Here is a 10,511-nt window from a genome sequence, read left to right as displayed (position 1 = left end):
AACATTTCAAGAATCGCAACTCCGCCTGACGAGCACGCGAAAGGGGGAGGGAACGGGCGCAGCACGCCCGAAGCAGGTGGCCTCCCGCAGCCTATAGGAACGCCTTCTTGGTGACGGCGCTGCCCAATCGGAGGCCGGCAGGAGCCGGCTCTATTGTGCGGACTCTCCGGCGCGCTAACGTTCGCTTCCTGGACCTCAGGTCCCGCCTCCTTCGCTTAGCGACCGTCTCGCAAAACGCCGCTTCCGATTGGGCAATCCGAGCCTCGGAAAAGGCAGCCAATGGGCCAACGCCTCTGCTTGAGCTGAACCAATCAGAGGACGTGGTTCCCCCTAGTCCCGGCCGGCACGAAGTCGAGGGCTGCCGGCCGTGAGGGCAGCTGCCACGTCTGCGGGTTGGCCGGGCCGAGGGGCCGCCGTGCTGCCAGCAGCTGGTGGGCCATGGTGGGCTCGCGGCGCTGAGGTGGGCGCTGGGTCTGGCGGCGGGGCGGGATGGCGGCGCTGCGGGCCGCCCTGCTGGGCGTCCTGCTGGGCTGCGCGGCCGCGGCCCTCATCCCCGCGGCCGACGTGAAGGTGGAGGTGCTGCAGAAGCCGTTCCTGTGCCACCGGAGGACCAAGTGGGGGGACATGATGCTGGTGCACTACGAGGGCTTCCTGCAGAGCGACGGCTCCATGTTCCACTCCACGTGAGTTTCCTGGGGCGCGGGGCCAGCTGTGTGGACAGGATGTATATATGTGTGCGTGTAAGTGTGTGGTGCAAGAGGATGAAACAAGCTAGACGAGAGCTTTGCTATCACCTCAGAGCTGGCAGCCAGGAAGCTTGCATCGCTGGCAGGCGCTGCTGCCTTTTAGATTCAGATGTGCTGTAAGTGGTGTTTCTTACCCGGCCCAGACACATCGCATTCTGAGGGCAACTACGATGCAAATACGAGGAGGAGCCTGTAAATCCCTTGCTAATGGTCCCTTTCCTGTGAAGCGATGGGGTGCTAACAATGGGAGACAGCGAGATGCTTACGAGGCCGCAGGCTGCACTGGAATCACTTGTGGAAGTCATTTTAAATAGCAGCCAAAACAGACAATGTTTTGCATGTTCACGGTCCTGCAGATGCAAATTAAAATCTCACTAATTTTCTCTTGTAGTTAACCCGCCTCTCTCAAAGGAGTTGTAGTGACGCTTTAAGTTTTTGCTGCTGACTAACTCCTGTAAGTGCTCTTATGTCGTGTTCGGCACCTTTCTTGCATGACTAGAAATGGAGCTTTGGGCTGTAGTTAAAATTCTGTGCCTGTCAATAGATTGGAAGTAGTTGTGTTGTACCACCTGGTTATATTTGAAAAGGGGGTCGTCTGCCTGTTTTAAGTGTTCTGCATGCATTTATTTCTCTTTTTCTAGGTATCTGTTGTGTAGTCGTTTTTTCTTCCGCTGGCTTTTTCAGAAGAGATGTGACTGACTCTTCTAAGCATGTTACAAGGTATACTGCAGTCATGGCCAAGCTGATTTGTGACTTGCGATTTACAAAGAGCTTACATAGCCTTGAGCATAACTTCCAAGCATAAATGCCTTTCTAGTTTGATCAGTTTCAAAGCAAAATAAATGATCAGGAAAGTGAAGATGAGGATCCAGGTTTCTCAGCGTTGTCATGAGTGCACCCTGTATGTGCTGTTTCATTCCTTTGCAGTTCTTAAGGCGCCTTGTCATGCAAGACATAACTTCTAAGGACTTTAAAAGTTTAGAACTTTCATTTGAGAAATACCAAGATACCATATAGGCTTTTATTTTTTTATTGCATAAGTGTGAGTGTTTTTGGTCTGTCCCATTTGCCTTTTATGGAACTTGCTGTTTAAAGATTGTGTTTTATTCCATTATTTTCCAGTCACAAACATAACAATGGGCAACCTATGTGGTTTACACTTGGCATAAGAGAAGCCATCAAAGGCTGGGACAAAGGTTTGAAGGACATGTGTGTGGGGGAGAAACGGAAGCTAACTATTCCACCAGCCCTTGCTTATGGAAAAGAAGGGAAAGGTAAAATGCCTGAACTCCTTCTCTTGCTTAAATTGCTTTTAATCTCTATTAATTTTACTGATTTTGACTGAAGAGGTTAGCAAGTTTTCCATGTTGATATCATTAATTAAGGGAAATTATTGGAGTGGGGTGCTGTTTCTCAAAAACTTGTTTTCTGCAGAAAATACTCATTAAGTGTCTTAAGTGGTGAATGCAGGAGAGGAATTCATGACAGCAGCTGTGCTGTACATTCTGAGTGTTACTTCTGTTAGTGCTGAGCTCAGCAGTGCTCTGCTTTATTATTTATTTTCAGTCAAGCTTGAAGTGGTTACTGTAGTTAACACTTTGGTTGTTACATCTGTGTTTGTGATAATAATTCCATGAATGTGCATGTGCAAGCCTTGTTCTTTTTTGTGGGTTTCTTCTAGGAAGCTGAAGAACCTCCAGTTCTGTTCATCCTCTTTATGTTCTTAAATGTTACAATGAAAACTCACCATTTATTTCTCCCTATAGGGGCACTTCATTCTTTATAACTTTGGGCAGCTGTGCCTGTTACCCAAAGTAAGATATGTGGGAACATTAACAAGGAAGCTGATATCTACCAAAAATGTACTGAATGATGTGCAGGCATATAAAAGCATGGCTTGTAATGTTTTCTCTCAACCTGTGTGCTGCTGGCAGTACTTTTCTCCCCTTTCAAACATTTTCAGACAAACCTTCTTTTAATGAGAAGGTCAAGACTGGAATGTGTGGTTAAATGAGTGACAGTTTAAATGATGCAGGAATGTTACTTTTTCTGCTTTATGCAGGGCACAGCTGTAAGTCTTTTTCTACAAAAAAAAAAAAAAAGAAACATTAAATGCTGTAGAGCTCACCTGGTAATTACAGGCCTAATTGCTTTGACTGAAGGCTAACTGTAGTGATTTACATATTAAAGGCTTGCAAGCCTCACTTATGTATTTAATGCAAGAAGGCTAAACTAGTAAACACTGGTAGCTGCTGTACTTTGGGAAAACACTGAAGTATTTGAATACATGAACCTTATGTTGCTGTGCTGTTGAAGAATTCTGTTTTCTTCATACTTTCCACTGAACACTCAGGAGTTCACTAGCTTCCCACCTGGTGCCTTTCTTGCTCTCTGCCCTGAATGATGAATCACATGCCTTATTCTGCAACCCTCAGGAAAAAAATTTACCTATGTTCCAAACCCCATGCAGGCCACCGTGGCCTATATTTCCAGAAGATTCTGTACATTTATTCATTCTGGAGATCTGTTAGCATGTTAAATATATTCTGAACTGCAGGAATAAACATCACAGCTTCCAAACTGTTAAGTGAGGATTAATTTTCTCCTTATTTCAAGGCATGCACGTATTTTTGGAGTGCCTCTATCCAATATAGAAATAGAGAGATTAAATAGGACCAAATGGCAGAGGAGCAAAGTTCAGAGCTAAATAGTCTTTGACAGTAGCATCAGCTATTAGGGTGAGGATGTATCATGCTATTGAAAAAGCCAGAGACTGATAAACTCTAGGGATGGTAATAATGAAATGTTCTCTGGCACTATCAGAAAATTATTAATGTATTGACTTGCATCAAAATGGAATGATGTTAATAACCTTATGATCAGGCTTATGTGCCCAGTTTCTGCTGTGTGTTTGGAAGTAGTTCAGTGCTTTTTGTGCTACAATTCAGAGACAGCCATAGGATACTAACAGCATTGCTGCCCTTCTGCTTTTCTTGTCAGGAAGTGCCAGGATACCACATACAGAGGTAGCATTCAGTCCACCTGATGCACTACTTGCCTTGCTGTCCATTGGTCTGAGCTGTGTACTGGAACAGTGGCCGCCTAACTTTATGGTCTACTTCACTGCTTTCTGCTCAGACTTGATCTGGCTCAAAAAGTGGTTCAAGAATCTTGTCTCATAAGTCTGTGATGACAGTTACTGAATAGGAGCTCACAAGAGTACACACTAGCTTTCAACGAAGCTGGTTGCGTCTGAACTTGCACACGTGTTGCAAGGGCTGCTCAGGATCTGAGCTACAATCTAAAATAGTTGCACTTAACACTGTTACAGATGCTTATTCATTTTGGCTCAAAATGCTGGTTGCATTGAAATAATGGGATTACTCTGAAGCATGTGGCTTTCATGGTGCACTAAACGTGTATCTTCCTAACTTCGTTCTGTGCAGGGAAAATTCCACCTGAGAGCACACTTATCTTCAATATTGACCTTCTAGAAATTAGGAATGGACCCAGGTCTCATGAGTCATTTCAAGAGATGGATCTTAATGATGACTGGAAGCTGTCCAAGCAAGAGGTGAGTGGGTTACTTTTCTTGCAAGCAAATTTAACAGAATTATGTAGTAAAAATGAAAAGATAAGGTAAAGCTTGGAAGCTTAGCTTTCAATAAAACTAAGCTGAAGATGCTCGGTTATGCTGTACCAAGCTGAGCCTTGGATCTTGAGCTGCTGAATTGAGGAGTCTACAAGTGGATTTTGCAAGCTGCAGCATAGCATGTGATGGAAGTGCACCCCATACTTATGGAAAACTTCATGAAGTAAAACATCTTAGAAATAAAACTTCAAGTTTTGGTTGTTTTTTTTTTGAGTTAGTTGCTGCTTTACTAATAAATTAGATCTTGAAGATCACCTACTGTAAAGCAGTCCTGTTTTGTAGCTTTTACTGCCTGAAGAACATTTATGGAGCACTATTCTGCATTATTCTTGTTGCCTTTTATTTTCAGGCTTCTGTTTTTACGCTGTGTGGATGCTATCCATGAGAAGTTAGGATAAACCACTAAGTTCATAGAATTACCAAGACTGGGAAGGATCTCCAAGGTCTTCTAGTCCAACTGTCCACCTACCACCAATATTTCTCCACTAAACCATGTCTCTAAGTACTATATCTAAAGATTTCTTGAGAACTTCCAGGGATAGTGACTTAACCACCTCCCTGGGCAGCCTGTTCCAGCATCATTTTTTATTTGGGGACTGGTTCAGTTTGTCAGTCCTTAGGAGGGTTATCTTTTTGTAATGCACAGCAGCTAGGCAGTGTCAGTGTTTCCAACATGCATATTAGAAACATGAGTAATGACCATAACACAGACTGGAATGTGAAATGAATAAAACAGACCTGAAGTGTGACCCATTTATCTTCCTGTTAACAGTCCACTCTTGCAGTTTCTGTTAAACAGGTTCTGTCTATTTAACAAAAGGATGTGTTGCTATTAATATTCTGGAGATGCATTGCTATTAATACTCTGATAGAAAGCTTTGTGATTCAGAACACTTAGGCTCTTGGTAGTTAAACTCAGTAAAAATTGCTTGCTGTTAGTAAATGGCTTGGTGTACGTAACTGTTCTAGCTCTCCATTCAAAAACTGCCTTGAATCTATTTGTCCTTCAGAGCCTTGAGATTTCTAGTAATACTGCTCTAATGGCAACACATTACAATGTAAATGTAAAGATTATGGATAGATTTCTGTATCATTTTGGGGTTGCTGTTTGGGTTTACATCTGCTAGTTTGACAAATTGCTAAGACATGAGAATGCTGTTTTAGTTCTGACCAATTGGTAGCTATAATTTCTGCCTACCCGTTCATACTTTACTATGTAGACATCAGATGACATACCTTCTTGGCACAGTTTTCAGTTGTACAATAAAACCATGGCAACTAGTTTGCTAGCTTTATTCTCTTTCACCACCAAGCGGGGCCAAAGAATCTAGTTAGACAAGTTTCCTTCTGTTGTGGTGTAGGAAGGAAGATAACTATTAATAGTTTAATACTACCATCCCAACTCTCTCTTACATTCCATTAATCAATTATCTTAAATATGAAGACATTAACTCTCATCTTTTATCTAATAGGTGAAAATTTACTTGAAGAAAGAATTTGAGAAGCATGGAGCAGTGGTAAATGACACCCAGCATGATGCTTTGGTTGAAGACATATTTGATAAAGAAGATGAAGACAGTGATGGGTTTATATCTGCAAGGGAATTCACATATAAGCATGATGAGCTGTAGGAAAGGATGACATAATTTTTTTGACACAAATGGCAATGACTTAGACTGTCTGGTTCTCTTGTCGTCTTGATTCTGTGTTTTGGAGTTGACAGCTGCCATTGGCAGAAGAGAAATGACAAAAAAACAAACCCACACTTTTTTATATTAAAAGAGAATTTCAGTTGTTTATGTTAAAAATATATATATATTTTAAACTATTTGTAAGATTGAAATTGTACTTACTGTTGTGCAATGAAGACTTGCACGTTTTGTTTTTTAATTTTGTATTAACTTATTTTTTTAGAAATGAAACAAGGTTTCCAGGTATCAAACATCTTGAAAATCAAAATCCAGTACTGTGCCTTTCTGTGCTTTATTTCTTCAGATCACATTCAGTGACTTTTACATATGACTTCTAGTCTGACTTAATCAATTATTTGACCTTCTTTTTTGTATGTTGCTGCTTGTAAAGCTGTGTGCTGGCATTGCTTGCTTTCTGCAGATTTTGAAATATCCACTAGAAAGCATCAACACCTTGTAAGACAGCTGAGAAACTCATACAAAGCAGAATGAGAAGAATGGCTGTCCTATGCTGATTCTGATTTTCTAAAAGAGAATACCAAAACAACTGTTTGCATCACTAAAGGAAAAAAACAAACAAACAGAAAAATAGGAGTTAAATATCAGACCTTCTCATTTTTATATTAGCAGTGTTCTAGAAGATAAGGTACTATTTTCCAAATAGTTTTGTTGTTCTGCAGAGGTAGCGTCCTTCACTTCCTTACATGCATTGGTTTGTGAAGAGATTGCATTTTCTTCACCTCAGGTGTTGAGAGACATCTAAAGAAAAAATTTAGCAAATTTTTTTTCCCCATTTTCAGAAAGGAAGGAAGGAGCATGCTAACATGCAGGTCAGTATGTCCTAAAGAACACTTTGTGTTACTTGCCAGCTTTGCTACTGCCTGAATTGTAGAATTTGTCTTATTTTTTTTGCACCTTTGCTGTATTTTCACAGGTAGCACAAAAGTTATCTGAGTCTTAAGTAATAAAGTGACTTTTAAAAAAAAAGAAAAAAGTGAGGTAAACATTCTGCTGCTGAATCTTTATGGTGTGGAGATGATGAGGATTTCAGCTCTGTCGTGTGTGTTTGAACCCTCTCTAAAGAGGAAGAAGCTTAGTCATCATCCATGGGCCTGAATGAGTGGGTGAGGTATCTCTTAGAAGGATTTAGCCTTTATTCTTCCAGCACTAAAATGGGTTTTTGTACAGAATACTTGGATTTAAAAATACTGCCATAGGTTTTGTAGGGATATGAGGTAAACCAAATTGTATAAAATCAGTATTGCTGTCATGTGCTAAGGAGGGGTGGGGGAACTTGGGGGGAGTTGCATTCAAGATCCTCAATTAGCTTGATGAAAATTCTCTCTGCAATCTAGCGTTGCATGTAAGTATTAGAAGACTGCTTTATTATAGACAGCAAGGATTTCTGTACAGTGATTGTGCTACGTGAAGATATGCAGGGGTGGAGTTTTTGCATTCCAGCATTTGGTATTTTATGGCATGTGGCTTACATGATGTGTAGTTTTCATATTTTGTTTTAAACAGCATTTTTTTTCCCCTCCTTCACAGTGTCTAGTTTTCTTGAACCTATTTATTCTTTAGTTCTGTGGCAGTCACAGTAGAATGGCATAGGATGCTACTTCCATTTGTTCTTATGCTTGTTGCCTGTCCTGGTTATTGTGAGGAAATAATTAACAAGTCATCTTACCAGTCATGAGTTTACATAAACTTTTTTTTTCCTTTTTGCTCTAGAAAATTTGTCTTGCCTGACATTGTTTGTGTGCTGAGCATCTTGATTTCTCCTACAGTCACCAGAGCACAAGGCACTTTAGAGTAATTCATCATATTTATATAGTTCACGTTCTGTTAGGGTAGATGCCTTATCAGTCAGAGGTGCCTATCTTCCCCCATTAGCTATGTGGGGAGCATAGACAATTCTTGCATCCAAGGCCAAGAATGTCTAATGGCTTATAAACTTGACCCTTGAGGCATTACTGCTTAAGATTCAGGATCTGGTTGGTAACAGCCAACCAAATAGAATTACAATGTGAATGCTGCTGGGAAGAGTAGAATTGAGACTTGGAATGGGTATATCAGGTTTTAAAATCATCTGCAGTATTTAGCATGCTCACTGAACATCTGGCTGGGAAATGAAAGCATAAAAGCATGAAATAAAACTTGACCCTGATTACTGGCCAAATACTTCAAATTTAAGCTTTTTTAATGGATACCAACCTACTTCTAAAGTGAAGGCCAAATGTTTTGCTTGTATTCAGTAGGAGTTTGGAGTCGGTGAATACTGTAAAATATGCATTATCTTCTGTTTAGATTTTGAAAATATTTCATAAAAATAACTTCAAGTAAACATACTGTAGACAATTAATGCCAGCAGAGTATTAAAGCTGCAAGGCCAAGATGATTTATTTGGTGTGCTGTGCATAGATTTACATGGAGTGAATTAGTTTTAATGCTTTTCTTGGTAGCTATGTTACATTTCTGAAATTGAACTTAAAAATTTTTTTAAAAGTGCAAAATCAGCAGATTTCAGAAGCTGCTGCAACCTCATTACCATTTGCTGTCATTCAAGTTCTTCTGTGAAAATGAAGAAATTTCTTAGGAAATAACTGCCTGTCTTACCCTCAGCTGTGTCTGGTTGTTAGTCCCTGGGGCGTGCTTCTGCAGTGTCAGCAGGAGCCAGCTAGCTTCTTACAGGGGAGCAGACATGAGCAGCTGCTCCTCCTCTGATGGGAGAAGAGGTATTGGAACTTCAGAGTAGCACTCAGCAACCGGCTTCTGTGCAAACTGCAAGCTCTGTTTCCATGAAGAAACAAACCTTTGCTGCTTGTCTGTAAGATGCTGCACTTGAAAAAGTGGAGATGGCTCAACGGTGTTGTGAGCATGTACTGGATTGTTCTTCTTGCAGCTTGTAGCCTTCTCCCCACATTTCTTGTTTTCTGGTTACAGATGAAAACACTTTTTTTTTTTTTTTTTTTACATACAGCAGTCTGTCATTCAGAGCTATGACCTAGCAATTACAATAAGAGTTGCTGTTTTGTGTACTTCAGAGCTCCTTTTATTTGAGAATCCTTGATAAGCGTTGCAGTGACACAAGAAGGCTTTTGGCAAAGCTTCAGGAACAGTGTTTACAATCTTAAGTGTTTTCTGAAGCTTTCTTCTCTGAAATCAACTGACACAGCAAATGGTGTTGAAGCTAAAGGAAATTGCTTTACTGGGTTTCAAGTCTTTGCTTTATAATATTTTACATCTGTGCTATCCACAATGTTTCTGGTATTGAGGTGTTTATGATGGGATCATAAAACTGCAGTGTGAAGTACGTATTGCACTGCTATGATAATGTATTGTTCATGATACTTAGGACAAAAATGATCTATGGCATGTTTGAGAATTCCACATAAAAATAGGTGTTACAGGTCAACCATTAAATTACAAGTGCCTTTGTCATATGTGCTCTCCAAACCACAGTCTCTGTTGCTGGAGAGTCTACCTCTTAATCTGGAGATCTCAGCCTGAAATGGCAGCTATCAGCAGAGTGGAGAGAGCTCACTGCTTTGGGATGTTTCTGGGAAAAGGAGTGAAGCTAGGGCACGTGCAGTAAGGCACAGAAGAGTGATTTGAGAAATGCAGAAGGCTTTGTTGTCTCAATCCTTTGGCATCTGATTCCTTGGCAGAAAACTGGCAGCCACTGCTACAGGTACTGCACGTTGTAAGGCGGCGGGTTCTTGGTCTGACTTGGGTTAGAAATCGCTGCTTCAGCTGATTCTTTTTGTGGGTTCTCCTCTTATCACAAAGTTAATTCACACTTTCAAGGTTCATTAAAGAATATCTAGAATAGTTACTCTGAGTTTAATATTGTCTTAAAAGTATCTCAGCCTCACTGTAAAGCTTTTGCAAAAACAAAAACAAACCATGAAATAAACCCAAAACAGCCTCATTATTTTCATATAATCCTGGATAATTTTAACTTTTCCTGAAAGCCAATCATAATGCTTATGTTCTGTGCCCTACTTTTCTCCTGGTGTTCAAGAAAAACAACTGTGACATAATGATCTTTCTTTAGCTATCCTGGTTCTGCTCTTACATCTGTGCTTGATTATGTCCACAGTTTTACTCAGGAAGTTAACTAAGAAGATCAGTAAGAAGCTGCAGGGACAAACACATCCTTGCTTAGCTTTCCCAACCTGCAGTGAGTTCAAATGGGAAACACCTTTCATTGCATAATTTTAATTCCCAGAGCTTCAGATCCAAAAGTAGAGTGGTTTAGTTTTTACTTGATTTGGAAGCCTTGTGTTATTTTCTATCTTGGATGATATTAAAAAAAAAAAAAAGCTTAGTTTAGCTGAGAAATTTGCTGCTAAAGTATGTGATAAACAGAAACTTCAGCATGTCAGGCAGATTTTGTGCAAGGTTTCTGAATACCCTATT

General features: G+C 40.5%; 2 protein-coding genes across 2 annotated transcripts in view; both read left to right on the top strand.

Moving 5' to 3' along the window:
• Positions 1 to 325: 325 nt before the first annotated feature.
• On the top strand, positions 326 to 8,451 carry FKBP14 (FKBP prolyl isomerase 14). The gene is made up of 4 exons (XM_052692803.1): positions 326 to 683; positions 1,869 to 2,020; positions 4,193 to 4,320; positions 5,871 to 8,451. Exons 1-4 carry the CDS (start codon positions 490 to 492, stop codon positions 6,027 to 6,029), a joined length of 633 nt encoding a protein of 210 aa, XP_052548763.1. The 5' UTR covers positions 326 to 489; the 3' UTR covers positions 6,030 to 8,451.
• A 112-nt stretch (positions 8,452 to 8,563) lies between these two features.
• Positions 8,564 to 10,511, top strand: part of SCRN1 (secernin 1) — a 40,746-nt gene continuing 38,798 nt past the window's right edge. The window contains exon 1 of the mRNA XM_052692801.1: positions 8,564 to 9,780. The gene's annotated coding sequence lies outside the window, so the exon portion shown is untranslated. The remainder of the gene's footprint in view (positions 9,781 to 10,511) is intronic.

Source organism: Tympanuchus pallidicinctus, unplaced genomic scaffold (genome assembly GCF_026119805.1).
Source record: "Tympanuchus pallidicinctus isolate F22 unplaced genomic scaffold, pur_lepc_1.0 scaffold3, whole genome shotgun sequence".
NCBI classification, from domain to species: Eukaryota; Metazoa; Chordata; class Aves; order Galliformes; family Phasianidae; genus Tympanuchus; species Tympanuchus pallidicinctus.
The sequence above is the reverse complement of the archived record's forward strand: the minus strand, read 5'-3'. Positions and strand labels throughout refer to the sequence as shown.

Coding starts and splice junctions, on each gene's coding strand:
- FKBP14 (XM_052692803.1), top strand. CDS start 490: ATGGCGGCGCTGCGGGCCGCCCTGCTGGGCGTCCTGCTGGGCTGCGCG. Junction 684..1,868: donor GGCTCCATGTTCCACTCCAC/GTGAGTTTCCTG, acceptor ATTATTTTCCAG/TCACAAACATAACAATGGGC. Junction 4,321..5,870: donor GGAAGCTGTCCAAGCAAGAG/GTGAGTGGGTTA, acceptor TTTATCTAATAG/GTGAAAATTTACTTGAAGAA.